A 26534-nucleotide genomic window follows, 5' to 3' on the forward strand; every position below is an offset into this window, starting at 1 on the left:
CTTTGTCTTTAAAGTGTCTAAACAGTACATTATAGACATGTACTGTATATAAGAAAAGTTATGCCCTGGCCTGTGTAGCTCAGATGATTGGAGTGTGCAGGTTCTATTTGTCAGGGCATATACCCAGGTTGTGAGTTTGATCACCAGTCCAATGAAGGCAGTCAATTGATGTTTCCCTTCTCTCACATGGATGTCTCTCTCCCCCACCCACCTCTAAAAATCAATAAAGATTTTTTTAGTTTAAAACGGAATCATTTGAGTCTGGAATGAATTGTTTACATTATTTCTAATGGGGAAAAAAATGCTTTGGTTTTCTAAGTCTTCCAAAACAAATTAAGTTGGAGAACCGGTTCTACTGTAATTGGCTTGAAAGTTGGTTCGTAGTAAATGGGAATGTTTTCAAGAAAATAGACTTATCTAATATTTTGTGAACATAGGACTCTCAGATTCAGCCAAAATCAGGGTTACTACCACAGTACAAATAGCAGTTAACAGATTTTCCAAAGAGTAGGTGAGATGTCTACCTAAAGGATTTCACTCAAAATGGCAATTTGCATTACTTTCTATATATTACATTATTCAAGTTGCCAAACTCGTATATATTTACTTTGAACATCATTTACAACCCAAATTTCATTCTGTGTAGAACTAAATTTTGCTGCCTTTATTAAACCATAGCCGTCTTTGCTGGAATGAGGAAACCTGACAGAACCAGGACTTGATTCAATAATTTAAAAATTATAGCTACTTCGGAAAAGTAAAAAAACAAACACACATATGTTAGCCCCAAGAAACACTGCTGTGTTTTAAAAATTGATTTTAATCTTGAAACTTCAGGTTGAATAACTGAAGCAATTTTGGACTACTCATCCAAAAGGGTTGGTAGAAAACTGTGATGGCTCCATACTCAAAATTGATTAGGTAACTTGATATCTAAGTAAATAGTGTAAAGCCTGTGCCTCAATGCTAACAAATCAAAGCAGCAGAAACAGAAATGAGGTAAGAAAATCAGTATTAGATGATAATCATTCCATTAGGATCAACATTACCTATCCAAAGGTTCAACCTATACACAACTTGAAGCAAAGTTCATAGTATAAATGGTGATGGCTCACTACCCAAGTTAAAGCTCAAAATTCCATAATAAGGTAAATGCATTAAATCAACTTGGGAAGTCAGTTTGAACTTACTCCATTTTTGTTCAGTATTTACTTTAAATAGTAAAGCATTTTTTTTCCCACAAGGATGTCCAAACACAGGAAACTTAACAATGCCCAAGTTTAAAGCCTGGATGAATGTTTTGTTTCCTTTTTTGTAAATCAGTTCTAATACATTACCCTAAATAGGTACAATGCCAAGAGAATGATATGTATAGACAACTTGAGGGCAAGAATTTATCCAGACTGCTAATAATTGTTCCAAAGAGGCAAATACCTAATAACTACTAAAAGTCAAAGAAACTAATATTCTACTTTCATGTTTCTATGACTTCAAAACATTTCAAAAATGAAGATTTCTTGTGGCCTTTTTAAGAGAATTTTATTTGAGTGGTTCTTACAAAGATTGTTGCAATATGAAAGTCATTTGTTTGATAGAAATATCAAGCTGTCTTGTCAAACACACTGAAGTAACCCAAAAATATATTTCAGAGCTCACAGAGCTTAAAAAGAGCAAAGATTATATGCAACCAGACAAAACCTATTTCTGCATTTCCCATTTCTTGCTCAGACTGTTTTGCTTACCAGACTCACTAAACATCTTGAGGAAATGCAGGGATCATTTTGTTTGGAATCTTAGACACACTGAAACACATATTTACAGAGAAACTTTTACAGATACATTAATTGAAAAGATACCATTCAGAAATGTAATTTTGAAATCTTTTCTTGCTAATTGATCAGAGTGCAAGATGAGATGTTAATCAAACAGCCCTTTAGCTGTCTTGAATTTCCATACACTAAATGTGTATTTCAGAAACCTCTGCTAAACCATTAGCCATATCAACATTAGTGAAAATGTGAAATGTAACTTGTGTAAAAAGTTAGGCTTCTGAAATGAAACATTAAAAACATTATATCCCTGTCTGCCTTTTTACATTAAGCACATTTGTTCCCCTAGAGCTATTTCTATAGATCCTTAATGTAATTTTCTACATGTACATATAAAAGGCAGAACAAGATAACAGTTTTGTATACAGTGGGATTTGCTATATAGGGAGAACGAGCACACTGCATTCCTGTTAACATTTTTATTTTTTCACGGTAACAGGAATTGTATACAAATGACAGTAGACCCTTGCCTCTTTATTTTTATCTAAATAAAAGATAACTCAAGATGAATTCTCAAAAGAAAAAGAGCTATGTACATAAGAGACTATATCTTCCTTCATCGTCTACTTGGGACCAGTAGTTGTGTTGCTGTCATAGAATCAGGAAAGAGGTTGTGATAAGTTGGAAGAGGTACATACGCTGCTGTTATCATTTTACCTGTTGAAAGAAACAGACATTGGTAGTTTAATATCTTCACTTAGATTAATTAGAGCCTTAATAATCACTCAGGAAAAGAAACATTAAACTCACCAGCAAACCACCTGCCATGCAATGCATTTACAGCAGCAATGGCTGCAGCAATTGATGGGCACTTCACATACACATTGCCCTAAAATACAATAAAAAAAAGTATTATCCTAAACAGTGTGCATTTGAACAGCTTTTATTCAAGCGGCCTACAGATAAACTCAGTAACTATGTAATTGTTTAATCATAATATGACCCAAGTATCTGTAAATTTTAAGGCGAAGAGAACAACATTTTTGCTTATTAAAAAGAGCAAATAGCCCTAGATGGTTTGGCTAAGTGGATAGAGAGTCAGCCTGCAGACTGAAGAGTCCCAGGTTTGATTCCGGTCAAGGGCACATGCCTGGGCTGCGGGCTCGATCCCCAGTAGGGGGTGTGCAGGAGGCAGCCAATCTGTGATTCTCTCTCATCATTGATGTTTCTGTATCTCCCTCTCCGTTCCTCTCTGAAATCAATAAAAATATATTAAAAAATAAAAAAGAGCAAATACCTGAGCTGAATTTTTGTCAACATAAATATGAATAACTCCTCCATGTTTATTACATTCTTCAATCACATCATCCTTAATCTCTGTATCCCATCCAACTTCTTCTTCTCTGTAAGAAAGTATAAGCTTTATTAGACACTGTATAAACATTTTAAAATATGCATTCTTTTCAAAAATCAGTGTTAGGTATAGGCACTGGGGGAAATGAAGATATAAAACATTTCTAAAGAAGGTTATAAATTTTTAAGTCACTTAAATGATTTATTGACATTTTTCAAATGATTCTTATACCAACAGTTTATCACCATTTCACAAAGCTAATAGAATGTATGAAACATATTTCCCTTAAATATAGTGACTGATTTAAAAATTTACCGAACAAAAACAAGATGTGGACTAATTAATAAATGGCATTCTAATCACTGGCTAGGAAGTAGAAAATATTTCTAATTAACAGCATGCACTAATCAAAAGAAAATTAAAAAAAACAAACTTTTCTGCAATTAGACTGAAATAAGCTTAAAATCTCAAAGCCCATAATTGGTATAAGCTGGTGACCAAAATAAATACTGACACAAACTTTAGTAAAGTTAGATATAAACGGGAAATATAAAATCTGCACAGCTTTCAATTCCAATCTTACAAACACATCCAAAGAAAATAACCAACAATATACATAATAATTGTGCTAAAAAGGATAAAAAGTGTTGCACTATTTGAACTATGAAATATATGGAAACATTCCAACTGTTTGAACTTGACCAAAGTATATTACTTACGTTTGAGGGTTAAACATGTTAGAGAGTTGAAAACACTGTGTTGCAAGAGGTTGAACAGAGGCAGCTGCAGCTAAAGCTGAAGCTAAAAAAAAAAAGAAGGCGGCAATTAGTTCCATGGAAAATGCATCAAAATAAAACAAAAATCCACTAAACCCAAAGTATGAAACTAGGGTATAATGTCAAGCCAGCCACTTAACTAATCTACCTTACTTAATAAGGCTATCAAAGTATGTAACAGAACTCCATTTTAGTTGCCAGAAAACTGTGGCAATATTTGAAGTGGCCGATCTTGAAAAAGTTGGGAGTTTTATTTTCACAAGGGAAATTAAACTTTATGTGTAATCAAACTTAAATTATACAAACAACACCACAAATCAATCCAGAAAGACAAAGGGTTAAACTGAACATTGACTTTGTAAAATTGCTTGAGTTTATACCTGAGAAGCAGGGGGTAATAAGAATGTATCTTTTGGCCAAGCCAGGGTCAATCAATTGAGCGTCAACTTAGGACCAAGAGGGTCACCCATTCGATTACTGGCAGGGGCACATGCCTGGGTTGCGGGCTCAATCCCACAGCTGATTGAAGATATTTCTATCTTATCAATATTTCTATCTCTATCCCTCTCCCCCTCTCTCTGAAAATCCATAAAAACACTAAGAAATATGATCTTTAAAATTCCAAAATAAGGCCGTGGAAGGTAGCTCAGTCCCAATATCCCAAGATTGTGGGTTAGATCACTATTCAGGGCAAAGAAGCAACCAAGGAATGCATAAATAAGTGGAACAACAAATGGATGTTTCTCTCCACCCCCCACACCTCTAACATGAATAAAGTGCCAAATAAATGTATGACCCTATTGTATTTCTTAGGATTCTATCCATGAATATATATATTTCCTAAAAAAACACAAACATTATAAAAGGATTAAGTTTAAAAATAAGATGCATAAAACCATCCAAGCATCTAAGATTTAATATCCTAGGACATTGGTCGGCAAACTGCGGCCCCTTTAGCGTGGCTCTTCCATAAAATACCACCTGCGGACGCGCATGTATAGTGCGATTGAAACTTCGTGCCACACTCAAGGGGCCAAAGAGCTGCATGTGGCTCACCAGCCGCAGTTTGCCGATCACTGTCCTAGGATTATAAATTCTATTACACAACCAGATTAATCTTTAAAAAATGATTATGTCTGCTTTTGCATAAGAAATAATAGACTAGCACGAAAAATAAAACTAAAATATTCACTATATTAAAAACAAAAAAATACTGAACACTGATATTTAAGCTCAGCATTTAAAACCCTATTGGTTTTAAGTTTGAAGTGAGAGCACTGGCCAAGACAGCCGCTCCATTGTCTACATGTGATTTATAAAACATTACCAGTAGCTGTTATACAACTCACCGTAATCATAACATTTGACCAAATTTCATTCCAATACATAACAACAAAGCTAAGGATAAAACAGTGCATTAGAAATTATAATTAAACATTCACCTGAGGAAGTACCAGAAATATTCCATTGAATAAAAATTATGGTTGCACATGAAATATATCATAATTTTTTTTCTGATAGAATTAGGCTATATATTAAAGTAACTAACAGATGTCAAACTCTATTGGGGAAAGTTAAAGATGCAACCATGTTTATATTACAGTTAAAAAATACACCTGCCCGGCTGGTGTCACTCAATTATTAAGTATCAACCCATGAACCACGAGGTCACCGATCGACTCCCAGTCGGGTTGTGGGCTCGATCCTACTAAGGATCGTGCTGGAGGTGGCCAATCAATGATTCTTCTCTCATCATTGATGTTTCTATCTCTCTCTTCCCCTTTCTCTCTGAAATCAATAAAAATATTTGAAAACCAAACAAAAAAAGATAGGTGAAAATATATCTTAAAAACAAAAAGCCTGCTGTGTACCCTCATCATAAATAAATGGAAGTATGCTTGGGAAGAAAAACTAGAAGGACATTACAAAATAATTGAGAACTTGTATTTTCCATTTCCTCCAATTAATTATGACAATATACTATGAATACTGAAAAATATTTAGAAAATGTTTGATAGAAATATTCCAGCTCAACCTAGAAGAATGCAGAACACAATAAATTCAGAAGAGAAATATGGTTAATAGAAAAATCTAGTTCAACTTTTTAAAATCTGCTAGAAATAAAAGGATTGAATATAGCTGCCTCATTTACTGGAAAAATTATACATTTAATTCCTATCTAAGAACATGGTAAATATTTCATATAGAATAATTTCCCTAAACTACTTTAAGTATAGCCTAAAAAAATGGGATACTGAATATGCTCAGTATCAAATAGCTCTATCAAATGGCACATATTTATGTGGACATTAAAAACAAGAAAAAATAGCCCACTTTATAAATCATTTCAATCTCTGAAATTTGCATGCAATTTTGTTCTGGATAATATTCTCATTGCTTGGTACTGCACATACAAATCACTGGAGTTAGAGCCAATTTTCCTAATCTTATATTAAGTTGACAAACTATGTTCTGAAAGATTTGTCTATCTAAATGACAAATTTCACTTTCTGACTTCTATGTAAAACTTACTAACAATCACTACACAAAAATAAGCATAAGAGGCTTAAAATACTTCTAAGCAAGCTAAAGCTAAAAAGGCATAAACATTTTCATTTTTATCCATGCAATTGTAATAGTTTTGATTGGGCCTTCCAAAACATACATTAGCAAATAGCTTACTATGTGTGTAATGTAATATATGACTATCATTCTGACAAAACTGGATCCAAAATAAAATACAATAATAGATATAAAGAACTATGTCTTGCTACATTTACATTTATTTCAAAGACAAATAAAAAGCTCAACTCACCTTCAGTCTGTTGGGAAAGTCTTGTTTGCAAATCTATAACAAAAGAGAATTCTACAGCTCAGTGCAGGAACAATGAAGAGCCTCAACTAACAGGGTAAATGTCAGGAGAGCATTAATAAAAGAGGACTATTGTAGCAGGGTTTGTGAAAATGAACTTATAGTAAAACCTGGCAGCCAAACCCCCTTCCCCATTCCTCATTGGCAAGGCTTTGGGGGCCTTCTCTCCTCCTGTCCTAGGAAACTTATGCCTCTCTTTTCTTATTCCTAGTAAGTACTCTTCCACATCTAAAATACTACATTCCACTACACTAGTCTGCACATGGGAATAATGGGAAATGGGGAAAGGGAAGCAAACCGGTCAGAAAATACATGAAAACCCTGATCTTGAGAATTCAATTCCAAGTACTTGGGATAGTCAACTATTTATTGTTCTAACAGTGGGAATAATAAGCATTTTAAACTTTTAGAAAGAATAGTAATCTCTGCAATAGTAATATCAAACAGCTGTAAACACTTTCACTAATCTACCAACTGAAGTAGTAACAGCAGCACCAGTGGAAAATACACCATTTTAACTTTATACTTTTTAAAAGTGCTTTTAGGATTAAAAAGAGTCAAGTCCAGCTAAGATGAATTTTTTTTTAATCTGGTTTTATGACCTAGTCTGGAAATTTACTGAGGCAGGAATGAAATCTAATTGGGTTTACCATAATTTATGAAATACAGAAAAATCTAAGCAACTAGTCAGCATTAAAAATAAAAAGAATGAGAATTTTTACCAATATATTTCCCATATAATTGTTAATACTTCTACACTAAAAGGCAAGTTAAGAGAAAGCTGCTAGCAAGTGAAAACAGCAGCAGGTCTGAATAGTCAAGAAAATGCCAGTGTTGAAAAACTATCTTTAAGTTCGAAGTTTCAGAAATATACAGTATAGAAATGGTTTAGCTTTAATACCCAATTGTCATTAACATGAGATTCAACTGCAACACTTTTATTGCCATTTGGGTTCCTTGCTGAGTACATGAAAATGATCATAAAACATGGGCAAAAACTAACGGGATCCACAGCCCAAGTTATACTGGGATATAAGTATACCTGGGTCCTAGGTGCTCAAATTTGGCATCTCAAGGAGTTGAAGAAATATAACTGATGTATACTGAAGGAACTTGAAGATATGACCATAGGAACATTGTCAATAAACTTTAAATTATAACACAATTTGTCTTTTTTTTCCTAAAAATGGGAAAAAATGTATAGATATCAGAAATCCATGCTACTTTAAGTGTTAATAAATCCCTATAAAAACTTCAAAAATAAAAACTTTTTTAACATGATTTTCTGATCACAAGATTATGGCCAGAGGAATATGAAGTCACCAAAACTAATTTGGAGGTTGCCAAGAACTTATTTTAAAGTGTTTTCAAGTCTGACCAAGAACTCTGACACTTGGAAACAAATTAAGAAGATATGAATATTTAAGAGCATGTTTTCTTTTCATATAAAAATTTCCAATTCTTCATATCATTTGTTATGACAAGTTAGAAAATAAAGCATGGGTTTCATAAAGGTAAGAATCCTATCTTAGAATCTATAAAATTTCCAGACTATAAACATGTGGAGCCTGGCCAGAGTGGCTCAGTTGGTTGAGCAAGATCCCATGCACCAAAAGGTTGGCCCATTGATTCCCAATCAGGGCACATGCCTGGGTTGTGGGCTCACCCCCAGTAAGGGATGAAAGAAGGCAGCTGACTGAAAAATCTTTAATTAGGTAAAGATACTGTTTTTGAAGACTAAATCAATCTATTTGATTTACCATCCAGAATAAACCTAAGATTGTTAAGATACCAATCATGTCACTGCATCAAATCCCCAAAGGCAGGGAACAAATCTCATTCACTAGCCTTTAGTGAGACTATATAGAATATGGTGAACAATCAGACATTTCCTAAATTATTGAAAGAATGACCTGAACAATGGGGAGCAATACAGGAATGGCCTTCAGAATAAATAATTTTCAAACCATAGACCAGGAATTATTCACAACAAATGATTTCTATAACTACTTATTCACTGAAAATTATATGCCTAATGCTTGTTTAAAATGTCAAAATAGCCCTAGCTGGTTTGGCTCAATGGATAGAGCGTTGGCCTGTGGACTGAAGGGTCTCAGGTTTGATTCTGGCAAGGGCACATGCCCGGGTTGCGGGCTTGATCCCTAGTAAGGGCGTGCAGGAGGAAGCCAATCAATGAATCTCATCATTGATGTTTCTATCTCTCTCCCTTTCCCTTCCTCTCTGAAATCAATACAAAAATACATTTTTTTAAAAAAATCAAAATAAATTAGAGTAATTGTTGTGATTTTATCTCCTTATAAGGTTACACTTGGCATAGTTTTGTCAGAAATTTTAGAGACTATCTATTAGATTTCAAAATAAACCGCTCAATTTGATAGGAAGCACAGAAAATTAAAGGCAGGTTTCTAAAGGTACTCTCACAACTTTTGGATATCCATTAAAAAAGAAAACACTGCCCTGGTGATTGTGCTCAGTGGTTAGAGCATGTCATCTGTCTTTTCCAGGTCAAGGGAAAGTACCTGAGTTGCAGGTTCCATCCCTAGTCCCAGCTGAGGTGGGAGGCAACCAAGTGATGTCTCTCTCTCATATCAATCATCAATATTTCTCTCTTTGCTCTCTCTCTGGCTCCCTCCCTCCCTTCCACTCTCTCTAAAAGTTATTGGGGAAAAAATATCCTTGGGGGAGAATTAACAACAAAGAAAATGAAAGAAAAGTCCCCCTTCTAACTAATGAAGAGCAATATAAAAGTAGACAATTATACTCTCTATTAATCAGCTAATGAACTTTCAATTTAGAAGAAAATCAATCATGAAGCAACCACATGAACTTTTTTGTATAGATTCAGTACCATCGCTCATTATTTCTTTACTTTTTAAAATAATTTTTTATTTTTCAATTACAATTGACATCCAATACTATATTAGTTTCAGTTGTACATATCTCATTTTTTATACATTGCAGCCTCACTTTATAGATATGGTAAAAGGACCAATTCATAATATGTCTGAAGCCAATTCCAGCATGACAGCAGACTGAATCATCTGGAGTGGCTGAAGGGCATTTCCCCAAACCTGAAAAGGATGCATTAAATGATTGCTTGCTGCCAGCCAGCTCAGGGCATCTTAATCTACATGTTATTGCCTCCTACTGGTCAAACACCTTAACAGCAGTAGGCTAATTCTCCCCATTCTGACAATGGACTGTGTATAGGAAACCCTACCTTTTGAAGTGTATATCTCCACCTCGCCTCAGGACAATTTCTGTTAATAAAAAGCATGGGGTCCTGAGATGAAGAGATCTTAGTTTCTTTAGCTAGGCTCCTCTGACTCCCAATGCCTTTCAAAATTATGCTTCACCTCTGGACTCTTTAAGTTACACACAGCCTCTCCTTCTCCAGATTGCTGAACCCTTCTTAATGCTGGAACAAGAACCCCGGCAATATAAATTACATACTTTCTTGGAATAAGTACTTCCTGTCATGCAGGGTTCACAATACAAATAGTTTTGATATGTACTAAAAAACCAGGTTGTCAACATTTCAAAATTAAACATTATCCTAACTTGTAGATATGAGTTAATATCAAGGTAAAGACAAATCCACATAATTAAGTTAAGCCATAAAAGAGAGGAAGACCATGTGTTTCATAAATCAAACTCCTCATTATATAACTAGAGGCTCAGTGCACGAAATTCGTGAACTGGAGCGCGTGCGTGCCCGTGTCCCGCAGCCCAGGAGTCCTTTGGTATGTCCGACTGACAGCTTAGGCCTAAGCCTGCAGTCAGACATCCTTAGCGTTGCCTCGGAGGCGGGAGAAGCTCCGCCACCCCTGCCGCACTCACCAGCTGTGATCCTGGCTTCTGGCTGAGCATCGCTCCCCCTGTGGGTGTGCATGGACCATCAGGAGGCAGCTCCTGCATTGAGCGTCTGCCCCCTGGTGATCAGTGCACATCATAGCAACTGGTCCTTCTGCCGTTCAGTCAATTTGCATACTAGCTTTTATTATATAGGAGGATTGTAATAAACTGCCAATGCTCTCCTCCCTTCCTGTCCTCTCCAAGAACTTAATTCCTGAACTCAACATCTCAAAATAATGTGTACTGTTTAGGAAAGAACTTTACTGGGCAATTTACTGAGCACTCTTGATATTGCAATCACTTCAGTAAAGCTTGACTTAAAGCCCTCTGGTAGTTTTCTGAACTTAAATATTACAATGAAACATTTTGTGCTGTAAAGCAATATAAAGGTTTTAGTCTCTATGGCTTATAGCAATTTAAACTAAAATTGGTGTGAAGGATTCAATATAATATCCTGACAGCTTATTATGATTAGTAAATAATTCTGTCCTATATCTTCACTTTCTTATAGGGACATTTGAAATTTATTGGCTATAAGTACTTGATGAATTGAATTCTCAGTAAGTCCTTTTAAATGCAAAAATTTGGCAAATTTTCGAATTAGGTGAAAAAACAATGATTTCAAATTAGAAAAGATTCAATTCCTACCTGCCACAGCACCAAATGCCAAGGAGCCACTCATTTGTAGAGCTTGCTGTGCTGCTGGTGGGATCTGTAAACCTGTACCTGGAAAAGAATAGGTCTTAAAGTCCTTAATGTGTTAAGAGTAGAAAAATCCAGATTTCTGAGTGTTTAATACCAAAGTAACTCCAATAGTAAACATGACAAGCAGCATATAGTGTAAGAGCTACAATTAAGTTTATTCTGAATTTTGAGAATGTTATTATAGAAAGCACAAGGAATCCTGTAGCATACAATGTGATACTCAAAAATGCACCACCATAAAGTAGATTCCATCAGAACTTTAAGGGGAGGAACTTAATCTATGAAATTACATACATGTGCTGCCCACGGAGAACATCAATTCCAAAATCAATCACTTTCCATTTATTAGTCTAGATAACTTTCTCATTATCATAGTCATACTAAATCATTAACACTAAAAAAAACTTACCCTCTGCAAGTCTTGCCATTAATTGAAGACGACCAGTTGTTCCCAAATCAATTCCAGTCCTTTCCAGTTCATCACTGTCCAAAAAGGAGCTAGCGCTGGAAGCATCAGTTCGTTCAGTAACATGACCAACTTTCATTGGCCTTCCTGCTAGCTCAAATCCATTAAGTTGTTCCAAAGCCTTCTTGGCACATTCTGAATCGGAAAACTAATCAAGAGAGGTAAAAAAAAAAAAAAAAGAAGTCCAGTAGATTAGTTTACATAGGTAAGGAAATGGTTGCTTATTAAGTTTACTAGAGTCCCGGTGCACAAAATTGGTGCACTGGGTGTGTGTGTGTGTGTGTGTGTGTGTGTGTGTGTGTGTCTCTCTCCCTCAGCCTGGCCCGCACCCTCTTGCAGTCCGGGGACGTCTGATTGCGACAGAGGTGGGAGAGGCTCCCACCACTGCCGCTGTGCTCGCCAGTCTTGGCTCAGGGCTTTTGGCTGAGCAGCGCTCCCTCTGTGGGAGCACATTGATCAACAGGAGGCAGCTCTTATGTTGAGCGTCTGCCCTGGTGGTCAGTGTGCATCATAGCGACCGGTGGTTCCATAGTTTGGTCAATTTGCATATTAGCCTTTTATTATATAGGATATTATGTAGGATTAAATTCAATAATTATAACTGGGTGGATGATGAAGTAACTTCAAACTATAATATCACGAACATTATCAGACCGTATTATTGACATGATTTAAAATGATAAGATAGGGCCCGGGTGGTGTGGCACAATGGTTGAGTATCAACCTCTGACCCAGGACCACATGATTCGATTCCTGGTCAGGGCACATGCCAGGGTTGGAAGCTCGATCCCCACTGGGGGATGTGATTGGAGGCAGCTGATCAATGGTTCCTTTTCATCATTAATGTTTCTATCTCCCCCTTTCCCTTCTCTGAAATCAAAAATATATTAAAAAATAAAGAGTGAAAGGCTCCTAAAAGGAAGCTTAAAAAAGTAAAATGACAACATAGGGATTCCCTCTCAAAAGCATGCCAGCACCTTTCCCATCCCCTCCTCCTCTGTACCCCTTCCCTTCCCCTAAACTCCAAGGGTCTTTCTTTTGCATCTAACTTGTTTCCTGAGCCCATTTCTTCCATGAAACATCAATTGGTGCCTCTGGCACCCCCTCCCCAGAATTGAAGCCGGGACCCTTTTAGTCCATGGGCAGATGCTCCAAATATTGAGCCAAATCAGCTAGGGCCAGATATTATTTTTAATACAAAATTCTGGGTCAACTTTTCTTGCCAATGAAATCATGAATATTCTTAATTCCAGGCTGCAAACGCAGGAAAACTCTAATTCATACCCTCTGGTTTTAATTTAATGGGAGAAAGGAACATATTCCCATGAATCCTGTACTTTAATCTTTCATCAGAATGTTTATTGTTTAACCGTTTGAGTCCCAGGGGGTATTGAAAAAACACTGTCGAAGAACCCCAAACAGCGCAACCGCGCTTTCTCTAAATGAGTACGAAAAGACCCAAGCAGCGCGATAGCGCTTTGTTTCTTTTACATCGATGAATCCCAATCGGAGCAATAGCTCTTCTTGCATGTGTTAGGTAATGTGATTCCGGTCTTTTTCTCATCGCTCCGTCACATTTATTGCAGTTTGCAAAGTGATCGGATGTGCAATGTAAAAAAGGAATTCATCCAATATGTTTTGATAAACACCGATGTTACAAATTATAAGTGTTACTCTCCATTTAAATTTTTTGTTCATAACACAAAAATATTGTTAATTTGTAATTCGTTATTTTATAAAATATATCTGTATTATTACATATGTATACTGTAAATTTATAAATATTTCAAGTTTTGTTCGATAAAAATTGAGAAGATAACAATGAAATAAAAATTTTAATTTTGTAATGTATTATTGCATTATTATAGTATCATTCTACCTATTGTAAAATGTACTATTTACATTAAAATGAGCTGTGTGATGTACTTGCGTCAGTAAATCTGAGCGCTCGACTTCGACAATCGGTAACCGTCAGTTGTCCACAATGTTCGAAATGTGCTGGGTTTTCTCGACATAAAATCTCAGCAGCACAATCGCGCTGCTTGGGACTCAAACGGTTAAAATAATTTTTGGCCAGGTAACTCGGTTAGAGTGTCCTTCTCCTATGTCAAGGTTTTGGGTTCAATTTCTGGTCAAGGCACATATAAGAAGCAATCAATTAATCATAAATAAGCATTAGGTGAGTGGAACAACAAATTGATGTCTCTCACCAATCCCCCTTTCCTCTTTTTCTCTCAAAGTAAAATACTATATAATAAAGCTGTAATATGCAAATTAACCATCATGCCATCACACTGTCACAAGATGGCTATACCCACAGAAGAGGCGGCGTTCCCATAACACAAGATGGCTGCACCCATAGTGCAATCAGCAGGGACTTGAGGCTGCATGGTGTTGGGCCGGGGCGGGGGACCTGAGGCTGCGCCCCACACCCGGCTGGACTTGATGGGGGACCTCAGGACACACCCCCATTCCAGCGGGGCTTAACGGGGGACCTCAAAGCACGCCCTCTGCCCTAGCCTAGGCAGGGGGACCTCAAGCCACGTCCCCCACCCCAGACAGGGCTGGGGGACCTCAGGCCGCACCCCACGACAGGTGGGGCTTGATGGGGGACCTCAGGCCATCACCCCAGTGGCGGGCCAGGGGACCTGAGGCTGTGCCCCCCAACCAGCATGCACTGGGGGACCTGAGGCTGCAACCCCCACCTGGAAGGACTTGACAAGGGCCCACCCCCTCCCGGCACCGAGGCCAGATACCCGAGGCTGTGCCCCCTGCCTGGAAGGACTTGACGGGGGTGGGGCCAGCTGAGTCTCGGTCTCGTGTGATTTTGAGGCACATGCGGGTGTGCAAGGACTTGACTCTCAGTCCCATGGCACACCCCAGACTCTGACAGGAGGGAGACTTTCATATACATTCTACTAATTTTCTTTCATCTCTGACATTTCTATTATAAAGGGCAAACAGCAACATTAAAATATTTCCTCTAATTCCGTTAATGTGCATGAATTTCGTGCACCAGGCCACTAGTATAATAATATTGTTACTGAGATGGGAAAACTTACAGATAATAATTGTTACATTTAAAATCCCATTAAAAAAAACACACCAATATTTATACTGGGGGAAGGAAGATAACCACATTAATGTTATAGAAACAAAATAAAATGTTGGTGATTTAAGATTTTTATAAACAAGTTTTCTCCTTTCACCAGCACCATAAGGATTAAATAAAATCCCTATGACCATACAAAATACATTCTCTCCTACAACAGGTTTAAATTTTATGAGAATTTGAATATAAGACAATTATAATTTCTTGATTAAAACTGGGACCTATCTGTATTTTAAATACTTGTTTATATTGGTCAGTTTTAGAGTGAAGGAGAAAAGATTGGGGGTAAGAGAGACACAGAGATACATCATTTGTTTCACCTATTTGTGCATTCATTGGTTGATTTTTTATTTTTTAATCCTTAGGCAAGGATATGTGGTTCTTTTAAAATCATGGACTGGGCTGTAATGGCTACTCAGAGAAACAAGGCATTCCTCATCATTGTGGTAAGATGCATAGATATAAAAAGAATTTTAAGTAAAATGGAATCCTAACAGACCTCATTCAACAGACAAAAATGTGACAAACAAGAGTCAAAAATTAAAGGAGAGACTTTAATTTTAAGAACAGGTGGCTAAGCAAAACTGACCAAATACAGGATAATAGTAAACTGGTTAAATTTTCATACTTGGTGGATACATACTGCTACTAAAAAATGGCTATAATGTCACACTAATGTAAGCCACTTGAAAATAACAGCCATGTGTGCTTCTCCACTATAAATAACTGAAGTTTTACTATGCTGCTTAAATCAAAAACATTCAAGTCATAATGTTAATTGTTTACCGTAATAAATCCATATCCCTTGGATCGACCTGTTTCACTATCCATCATGAGCTGGATACTTTCAATCTAGAAATAAAAAACATTAATTATTACTAAGTAAAAAGTAGGGGGTAAAATGTTTTTCCTTGAAACATGATTGAATAATCTCCCTCTCTGCCCTAAATAATAAGTGAAAACATACCACAACCCAAATTACCCCACCCCAAAATATTCTGAAAGCCTACAAACTTCCCAAGCAAGAAGTCACGTACTGGGGAGCTAAAAAATATTTCAATAATATTAATCGTTTGCCTCAAAAACAAATAACAAAAAATAAAAAGTTCTTTGTAAAATACAGTCAGGTGTTAGAAATGAAAACATTTTTGTTTCCTTCCCATTATGCTGAACCCATCAAAAAATAATTCTCAATACCAGGCATGATAAATTGCCCAAAATGTTGAAATTATTTAAAAAGAACACTGGATTTAGTGATGATTGTGCAACTCTGTGAATCGAATAAAAAGCAATTAATTGTTTACTTTAAATGGGTGAATTGTGTGGTTTGTGAATTTTATATCCCAAAATAAAGCTGTCCACACAAACAAAGCATGAAACATTAAGATACAGCATGAATTTGTATTTATTCATGTTCCAGTGGATCCAGGAAATGTATTCATTTTATAATGATTGATCAACCCATACATTTATGACTTGTGTATATTTCCAACACACAAAGCACTTACAATCTCCACATCCTAATGTTCACCACTATTGACTCAAAACAGTTTAACAAAGGGGTAAATTGGGGTAGTGAAAGAAAGCAATAAAAGTATACATTCAAGAGCAATGAACATTGCTAGTGGATAAGGTTCAGCAGGAACCAAGATTTTTATTCTCAGGCACAAAATAAATCTTTTAAACCAAAGCACAACCTACTATTAATATTTATTCTGCAATAAAATGTCTTTTCCAAAATGAAGACTCACTGGACATAAACAGAAAATCTATTCTTTAATTTAGTAGAGAAATTTCTCTACATATCCCTAAATTTTCAGTAAGAAACAAAAGCATTCAAAAGAATAAACCAAGGGGAAAAAAGACTCTTGCTCCAAATGCATTCAGTACATTTTTATCATTCATGTTGATTTTTTAAATTATTGATTCTAATACTCACTATGCATTTTACTGTAGCATTATGAACAACAACATATTAATAGAATGTCTAACTCCAAATGGAAAAGAATAGATTGAGTTGTCACAATATTGAAGATCAATTGTAATTATCACAAAAACCTTGCAGAATCACCCTCCCCATCTTAATTTTTATAGAATATAACAAAGCAGATATACAAAATTACTATAGTTACATCTGGATCAAGAGCCTATTGAAAGTTATTGTTTCAAGAAATTGGAACTTACCCTTCCAAAAGGCTCAAAGATCCCCCGCAGCATATCTTCAGTTATGTTAAAGTGTAATGAGCCCACATAAAGCCTCATAGGTCCAGCACTTCCCTTTTGTAGATTGTTTGCCATTGCTGCAGCTCTGTTTTTTTCTGCCTACAAGTTAGATTAAGTAAAAACGCACATTATAAATCAAATCAAACCATTTAGTCATACGTCATTTTTTCCCAAGTACCTATCATAAAAAACTGGCGTGCCTTTAGTATAGGAGAACAGAAAGTTAAAGTTAAATAAGTTCAAATCTCATTTAATTTGATGCTTCTAAGCCCTGGTGGTCAGGTGAATCTATAAACTATTAGGTTTGTACTCCTCCATCACAGGAAGAGAACAGACCAATTACTTTTCTATTGTTTACATACAATCAAGTGATAAATACCCATTAAGTACTCCTAAAATATTAACTAGGACATTATCACCTTTTACAGGTCATAATGCAAGTAATTTGATTATGGTTGCATAAACTTGTTAGCAGTGAAACTGGAATTTCAAGTCTGATTTGGTTACAAAGCTTATTTATAACTTTTATGAGTCTGATGAAGGAACCAAAAATTTAGGAGTTATGGCATATTTAGTTCAGTGATTTGAAAACCTACCAACACGACTATTTAGGTACCGATGATGAATCCTAACATATACTTTCCTATTATATAAATATATTGATATATCCCAATTTTACTACATCTAAATGAACTAAAATATTTTTTGCCAATTTTGTAAAGAATCAGCATAGAGGAATTATATTACAATTTGGATTATCTTAAAAGATATTCTTAAATTAATTTGGACTATTTTAGAAGATATTCTTTTTTTTAATAAATATATTTTTACTGATTTCAGAGAGGAAGGAAGAGGGAGAGATAGAAACATCAATGATGAGAGAGAATCACTGACTGGCTGCCTCCTTCATACCCCACATTGGGGATCGAGCCCACAACTCAGGCATGTGCCCTTGACAGGGATAGAACCAGGGACCCTTCAGTCCACAGGCCGACACTCTATCCATTGTGCCAAACCAGCTAGGGCTAGAAGATATTCTTAAATTAGTTTGAAATACCTTATTTTAAAGAAATACTAGAAATGATGCTTATTCAAAAACTACTTTTTAAAAATTTGACAGGAAGGTAGAGAGGGGGGAAAAGGGAAGGGTAAAAGAGAGAAACAATTCGTTGTTCCATTTATTTATGCACTCATTTGGTTAACATTTTTTTGCCTTAAGAGAGTGGAAGGGAGGGAGACAGAAAGAGAAGGATCGATGTGAGAAACATCAATTGGTTGCCTCCTGCATGCGGCACCCAGGGGATTGAGCCTGCAACCGAGGTACATCATGACCTTGGCCAGAATCACATCAGAGATCCTTCGATCCATGGGCCAACACTCTATCCACTGAACCAAACAGGTTGATTCTTATATGTGCCCTGAGATCAAACCTGCAACCTTGGCATTATTGGGATGATGATGCTCTTAACCAAATAAGCTAGCCGGCCAGGGCCAAACTACTCTTGACATGAAGTAAAATTTTCTGAAAATGTTAATTTTTTCTTATACTCACCAAGAATTGTTAATGCTCACTGGCTAACACTAACCACTGAGCACGAGCCAGGACAGAAAATGTTAATTTTTTTTTAAATGTCGAAATTAGCGTGCTCGCCCTAGCCGGTTTGGCTCAGTGAATAGAGTGTCAGCCTGAGGACTGAAGGGTCCCATGTTCGATTCCAGTCAAGGGCATGTACCTTGGTTGCGGGCACATCCCGTGTGGGGTGTGCAGGAGGCAGCTGATCGATGTTTCTCTCTCATCAACGTTTCTAACACTCTATCCCTCTCCCTTCCTCTCTGTAAAAAACCAATAAAATATGTATTTTTTAAAAATTAGCGTGCTCTCTCTCCTGGGAGCTCATCATACCTTTCCCTCCCCACCTCTTCATACCTTATAGGCGTGCATCTCCTAAACTCTTGCAACCAGGGGAGCAATGAGCAGCCACAGCTCTCCTGGTCTAAAGCCATAAACCTGTCTCCAAGGCCCCCTTTTCTCTAACTATTCAGTGAGCCAAAGCAGCTCTGCCTAGGCGCTCCCCTGTTGCTTATTCTACTCTAACCCCTAACTTGTTTCATTGTCCCCAACTTTAATAAATGTACTCTCAAAAAAGTCAAAATTGTTCAATTTGACAAATTGCAAGGAAAAAACATGTTCGTGGATGCTTAATAAACAACTAAGAGACTATTACAAATCAATAAAATTCTAGATCAAGTTCTAAGGTCTTTTTCATGAAATAGGTATTTAGACCTGAAGGCACAAAAAAACACTACAGCACAACACTAAGCCAACAGCAGGTTTCCACTATTATCAATGATCAAAATCTAAAGCAAGAAAAAAAAATTACCTGTGATGCCTGTACTATGATTGGCACTCCTAAAACACGTTGGCCAGTTAATCCTATTGCTAGAGGCACTGAGCTAACATCAACAAACTCCACATAAGCAATTCCCTTGGACCGTCTTGAATTTCTATCAGAAATCATCCTCACATCTCGAACCTAAAAAGAAAACACACACTTAACACAAGGTTGTTTCTGGAACCATCCAGTATAAACCATTCTAATTAATAATTTCAAAAACAGACAAGAGGCATATTATTGACAAAGCAAAGGTGCGAGCCATTAAAATTTTTTAAAGATAAGTACATTTGTGGGCCCACTTCTAGCTTCTATTTTTTGATAAATGTGGTAACATAACATTTATCACCTCCAACATTTACTAACTTCCAAGTGAGGTTAAATAGAAATGTTACAAAAAATAAATTCTGTATTTAAATTCTACTAAATCAAAAGGTTTGTGTTTAGATGTCTTCCATTTATCTGTCATACTGACAATTATTGAAATGTTTCCAATTTCCACTTATATGACTTCCCTAAATAGGCCAAGATTACCTTTCCTACTGTAGAAAAAAACTCTTCCAGATCCCTTGGCCGAATTCTTGCTGCCAGCTGCATGCAGAAAACCGTCCTTGCATCTCTTTCCTCAGGAGTTAGATTATCAATAGGTTCCCTAATGGGAGAAAGAAATACAGCAATTTATAACTTATTCTTGTTAAAGTACATTTTCAGTAAACAGAATAAATAAACTTTGATGTTTCTATCTTTCTAGCCATCTCTCTAAAATCAATAAAAATATTTTTTTAAAACAGGAAATTATAGTAGTGGGCTACAATTTATTCATTATTACAAATAGCCTTACATTTCTAAATTTAAAGAAACTAAAGTGCCCAAGGGAGAAAATAAAAGCATAATAGATGAAATTTACTTTTATAAGTTTTAAGGAAAATAAAAGTATCTATTAACATTATCAATTATGAAATATTCACTATATGGTTAAGGTTCTATGTGAATCCTTCATGGTACAAGCATAAACATGGTCTGTCTTATCCAAAAAGACGACTATTCTAAAATACAAATTTATTCTGTATTCTAAATAACTCTAAAAAGGTCCAGCAGTTTGGGGGCCTTTTATTTTGAACATTCTCAGGAATACTTTTGAAATACTCTATACAAAATTCTGGTACATCCCATTGAGAAATCAACAAGTGATTTTAAAAATATTACTGTAAAACAGAGATACAAAGCTGGAATAGATCCAGAGAAAGATAACTAAAGGGAATTTTTAGAAAGAAAATTAAATATTAAAGAGTTAAAAACCTCAATATCTGCAAGAGCTTTTAAAATTGAGGTTTTTACCAAATCCTGGGATATTAGAATATACCAAGTAACAGGATAAACTCAAAGTTAAAAAGTTTCCTCAAAGGGTGGTCGGTGTGGCTCAGTGGTTGAGCATCGACCTATGAACCAGGAAATCACGGTTCAATTCTGGTCAGGGAACATGCATAGATTGCAGACTTGATCCCCAGTGTGAGGTATGCAGGAGGGAGCCAATTAATGATTCTCTCATCATTGATATTTCTATCTCTCCTTTCCTCTCTGAAATCAGTTAAAAAAAGAAAGAAAGGTTCCCTTTAAGGGAAGGCAGAACACCAGTAAAGAACAATGCTATGAATATAATGCTGCCAATATAATAAAACATTACGTGAACAAAATGGTAAATTGGACAGGTAAGTCTTACGTTTATTTAAAAGGAAAATAACCTATAGAAACATTGAAGAACCAAAGACTACTACTTAAAAACCAGTCAACTTGGTTAAGATTTATTTATATGCAATTAAAAGAAAAGCTGTTGAAAATTTAGAAATACATTAGGACATTTAATATGGTCCAATTTACTTAATGTCACTAAATTTAGCAGTAGTATAAATTACAAAAGCTGTATAAAAGCTAAAAGTTCTAAAGAAATAAATAGTGACAACAGCTACCTCACGGGGCTCTTGTCTTTTCTGAATGGACTTTTGCTTCGGGAACGTCGTCTGCTGCAAAGTTAAAAAGTTTGAGAAGTTACCCAAACAAGTACACCACATTAGTTCCTTGAAAAACAATTTAAACAATTCAGAAGTATGTTTAAAAACCTTAATTTGACGCTATGAGGCAACCCAATCTTTCCTCGGATGGCACTGTTAAATTTTGGTCCGGAGCTAAAAAGGAAACACAAAATTACACTAGTTACAGGTTTAGGGTCTTGCTAAGATCACGTTCATGTGCTCTCCAGCAAGCTTAACATTGTTTAGGCTGCTTCTTTTCCACCTCAATTATGAAGAGGAAATAGACTTTTTAATTCTACCCCAAGCAAACTGCTCTTACAGTTATCCTGGACCACTGAGAGGTGCCAAGACCAAAGGTTACAGCCTCAAAATTTTTAAATTCTGAAAATGCTCATTCTTATTTTTAGTCTATAGTTTTTAAAAGATTACACATTTATGAATACATTCCTGAGGTTTAAGAAAAACATAGAAGTCCTTACTTCTCTCACACCAGAAATAACTAAAGTTAACAATTTGGCGTGCATCTCTGCACATCCTTTCTCAGGAACATACATATAATTCATGTTTTCTTAAGAGACTTCTTTAAAAAATAAAGAGACTATTTATACATAATCATGAAACTCCAAAAATCCATTTTACAACAAATCTCAGGGACTGCATAAAAACACATCTAGCACATCATACTTCACTTCCCTGTGGCAAAATATTCCACAGTAAAGATGTGAAGAAAGTTCAGTTCTTCAAAAACACTTTTTTTGAGGACTTGACATATTAAAGGTTTAAAAAAAATAAATCAAAAAGACAACTATTCTAAAATACAAATTTATTCTGTATTCTAAATAACTCTAAAAAGGTCCAGCAGTTTGGGGGCCTTTTATTTTGAAAGACCAAAAGAAACTAAATTTAAGAGACAAATCAATGTCCCTTAGTGCTCATCCCGTTATTCTTTTCCAGAAAGGTAGCAAAATGAAGTATCTAGTGGTCTGTGACCCACCATTTGAATTTGTTTTCATGAGCTACACATGTACCTAACAACATCCAAGCAATTCCAAATAAATGATTTTGTATTGTCTTTGCAATTCAAAAAAAAAAAAGCTAATACTGATAAGAATATACATTTACTGAATAAATTAAAAGTTCAAAGAAGCATGTATAAATACTTTCTTCTCCCTTAATTATAAAAGTCCCAATTTTTGCCTCCATAGTTAAAAATCACCTGAATCCAAATGTAAAAACTAAATCATTTTTAAGTTAGACCAGGATCACAGGATGACTTTGAGCATTCATCACAGAACAGAGAGCACTTTAGAAAGTTTATGAAATAAGCAGCTAGAATGAACTTAAAAAACAAAGAGTTCAATTCTTTATATTTTAAAGACTTAAGAACCAGAATCAGAACTCAAAGTGATAATAACTTCAATGGCTTCAAACACCAAAACATTTCATGAATAGCAGTATGATGGGTGCTTTATTTACATTCTCTTCAATTTTCATTAATAGTTTTTCTGACAATTGTTACCTTTCTTAAAAGTTGAGAAAACTAAAAAAAAAAGTTGAGAAAACTAAAGCTTAGTGTTAACTTGCAGTAACTTGCCCAAGTGGCAGAGCCAAGGTTCTGATTTTGCTGTTTGTCTTTGATTTCTACTTTCAACATTTCAGGTTTTAAAGTTAGAAGTGTTAATTTTAACATACTCCAGTTTATAACAGTATGTTTATTAAGAGGAAAGCACCAAGAACTCTTAGATTCAATCCTTGCTTTTACCAGTTATTTACACAGTTGTTTTTAATAACTATATTGAAACTTTGGACCTTAAATAGCCACATCCAACTTTTTGTAGTGATTTAACCTTCAAAGCACATTTAGTGCTTTATTTTTAAAAAAAAGAACCTTAAATACAAACGTGATAAGCCCCCAAAATCGTCATTATCTAGGAGCATACACCAAATTCACAAAGGGTCTGTCATTTCAGCTGTAAACAGCCACACAGATAAGATTACTGTTAACAAATTACATACTTGACTATTGTAACTTACATCCACCTGAGCTTTAAACTTTTAAATAAATTTATGTTTAGTTAATGTTCATACACCAAGTATTTGGCATTACATATCAAAAAAAAATATTTCAAGCATTCTAATGCTTTAGTTTGGACTGGCATACAGTTCTAAAATATTTTAATATAGAATAACAAAATAATCTGTATGCCTAGAGTAAAATAGATGTATTTGTCCACAAATAGTTTTCCACTTTACTAGTCCTTCTATGCCAAATATCCTTATTTAATGAAACACTCTTTTCAGTAAAATTTCACAGTTCAAATCACTCAGGTTAAATTGCTATCTGGATACCCAGCAAACGACTCTCAAACCAAAATCATCATAATTATAGTTACATACTAAGGACTTCTGTAGCGGCCTCTGAATCTGCGATCTCGACTTCTTGAGCGGCTCCGTCTCCTTTCTTTGCTTCTACTTCGCTTCCTTTCACGGCTTTTGCTTTTTTTCCTTTCTCTATCTCTGCTTCGCTTCCGTTCCTTACTTTTGCTTCTTTTTCGTTCATGACTACGACTTCTGCTCTTGCTTTTTTTCCTCCTGAGAAGAAAAAAAGTCACCATTATATTGCAGGTTTAAGAATCTGCCAAAATATACTGCCTTTTATGGTCAGAATTTTAAAAATCTGTTTGCAAATTTATTTTGCTTTTTAAAAATCATACAATGATACATAATCATATTATGGAAAAATAATTTCTAGGTAAGATAAACACCCAACCTTTACTTTCTACTACCAAAAATCAGCATTTGACAAAGAATCATTTGAGAGAGCAGGGACTATTCCTGAGAGTCAGCTGCAGCTCTAACAAGAAAAAGGTCTTATCAGCAGATAGAGATCAAAACTTGAACTTTTAAATAAAAAGTTCATCTTATAACTGGCCAACAGGTATTACTGTAATCCACAGCATACAGTAATGTCAAAGTTATAATAGAATATGTTAACAGTTAAATATTAATGTTGGACCACATATAAAATTTTCCATTAAGTACATTAATTTTCCTTAAGCCATTTTTGACCCAATTTATACTTTAAATACTTTCAACAGCCATGCAAACATCAATATTTTGGTTTTTATCAGCAAAATTATAAGGAATAACAAAGGACAAACTATTGCAGTAAAATGTATTGACACTCCTAGACTTTATTGTAATCATTTCAGATACTTTCTTTTGAAAGTTTTGAGTATACCGGAATATGGAGTATGCCTTTTTATGCCAGTTTATACAAGCCTGTGGGTTGCAATAAAAAACAACAATCAACACCTCTCTATATATTTATTTATTAAATTATAAACTCTGAAAGGTAAAAAACCAGTCATGTTTGTGTTCAGTTCTGTATTTTTTAGTGTGCCATCACCCAACTTTTAGAGATGCCTTCAGATATTTCAGTATAAATTCAAAGACATTTCAAAATAAACTTATTCCACTAAAATGTCAATTTGTAATGGCTAAAAGATTGAACATTTTGACAAGTCTACATCATTTGGAAATTTCACTTAACTCTTTAGTCCTATCAAAGCAAAATTAGCACAAGAGCATTGAAGTCTGCCTCAGAGAGAACCTGTAAAGCAGGTCATCTTAGAGTGCATTGAAAATAGAAAATGAAGACACCCACCTTCTGGAATCTTGAAACCCACACTCCAATCACAAGGAGATGTAGAGCTTTCCAAGGAGGCAGAAACTTTTGTCTAAAATTTCAAGATAATCCACCTGACTGTCAGAAATGTATATGCTAGGTAGCACATGACAGAAAATTAGGCTACACTCATTATTTATATAGAAGTCATCAAAGCAATGCCCAGAAGGGCAAAAGATAACATTCCAACTTTGTTGCCTGAAAAACCTGACACTATCTATTAAATAAGTCTGTGCAATAGCTGTAAGTCCTAAATATAATCAATTAGAGGACAAAGTAAAAAGTAACTCAATCTTCCACAAATAAGACAAAGTTTTGCTCTGCTCATATAGAGCCCATAGTAGAGAGGCACCAAACCTATTTACCTCTTTTAAGACCTAAAACTTATTTTACCAAAGGAAACACTCAAGTATTGGAGAATTAATTTCCACTTAAGGTCTTCCTAGGTCTTTTAATGAGTCCCCACCCACATCTGAAGGCAACCCCAGACAGGTAAAAAGACAGCAACCTGATTAAGACATTCATAATATACCATTCTCTGCATAAAAGTCCAGACAAAAACTTAAGGGTGCAAGAAAGCAGTATACTTCTCTATAACGATAACGGACTGCAGCTTCAAAGAACATAAGTTAACTAAAGAAGGGTTATAAAAATCCATACTAATAGTCAAATCCTGTTACAACTTAATAGGACTTTCCAAAGTCTTTAGTGGCAGTGGAATTTTGTACTGAACATCATTGAAGTAAATGGTCCACTGGGCTGGGCCTTTGGACTTTTTGGTTATATGGCCTCTGCTGTAAAGGTGTTTTGCTATAACTGGATTTGACCTCTTCCATGTAAGAAGATCTAAATTTTAAATGCAAAGTACTCTGGAAAATAAGAAAAAAAATAGAAAAGTCATTTATTCCAAAATTTATAGATAATCCACACCACAGTAGCCAATATATTTCAACTGTGTCATTTTATTGTTATCCCCTTTTTTTACTAATTCTGAAAGAGCTTAACTGAATAAATGGTTATTTGGACTTTGCAAAACTGGTTACACTAACAAATAACATTCCCATGAAGGCAAGCTCCAGTACTTGATGTCTTGCCAAACTCAGGGGTATATAGCTCTTTTCAAAGTAGGTCAATTTAGAACCAATTTGTGTTATATTAAACTTAGTTACTTTTACTATTAGAATACAAATGAGTGTATGCATTGAGAATCAGAACATTATTTTTTCGTTTTTTTAGAATTAGTATTTTAAAAGAAAACATTTACTATTCT

General features: G+C 35.3%; 1 protein-coding gene across 14 annotated transcripts in view; it reads right to left on the minus strand.

The window, feature by feature from the left end:
- Window positions 1–1520: 1520 nt before the first annotated feature.
- The window catches only part of RBM39 (RNA binding motif protein 39), a 30035-nt gene continuing 5021 nt past the window's right edge, over window positions 1521–26534 (minus strand). For 3 of the 14 annotated variants that reach the window (XM_023754426.1, XM_023754431.1, XM_023754432.1), the window contains 14 exons: window positions 23974–24168; window positions 21664–21729; window positions 21514–21567; window positions 20081–20198; window positions 19535–19687; window positions 17115–17252; window positions 15717–15782; window positions 11762–11966; window positions 11296–11373; window positions 6715–6765; window positions 3843–3924; window positions 3067–3172; window positions 2580–2658; window positions 2234–2486 (listed from right to left, as the gene is read on the minus strand). In XM_023754426.1, the coding sequence (XP_023610194.1) occupies window positions 2386–2486; window positions 2580–2658; window positions 3067–3172; window positions 3843–3924; window positions 6715–6765; window positions 11296–11373; window positions 11762–11966; window positions 15717–15782; window positions 17115–17252; window positions 19535–19687; window positions 20081–20143 (1122 nt within the window). In that variant the 5' untranslated portion in view covers window positions 20144–20198; window positions 21514–21567; window positions 21664–21729; window positions 23974–24168 and the 3' untranslated portion in view covers window positions 2234–2385. Of the gene's footprint in view, window positions 2487–2579; window positions 2659–3066; window positions 3173–3842; window positions 3925–6714; window positions 6766–11295; window positions 11374–11761; window positions 11967–15716; window positions 15783–17114; window positions 17253–19534; window positions 19688–20080; window positions 20199–21513; window positions 21568–21663; window positions 21730–23973; window positions 24169–25239; window positions 26134–26534 lie in introns of those variants that run through there. The other 11 variants (XM_023754427.1, XM_023754425.1, XM_023754428.1 and 8 more) reach the window with 9 other exon arrangements.

This window comes from Myotis lucifugus, unplaced genomic scaffold (assembly GCF_000147115.1).
Source record: "Myotis lucifugus unplaced genomic scaffold, Myoluc2.0 scaffold_60, whole genome shotgun sequence".
Lineage (NCBI taxonomy): Eukaryota > Metazoa > Chordata > Mammalia > Chiroptera > Vespertilionidae > Myotis > Myotis lucifugus.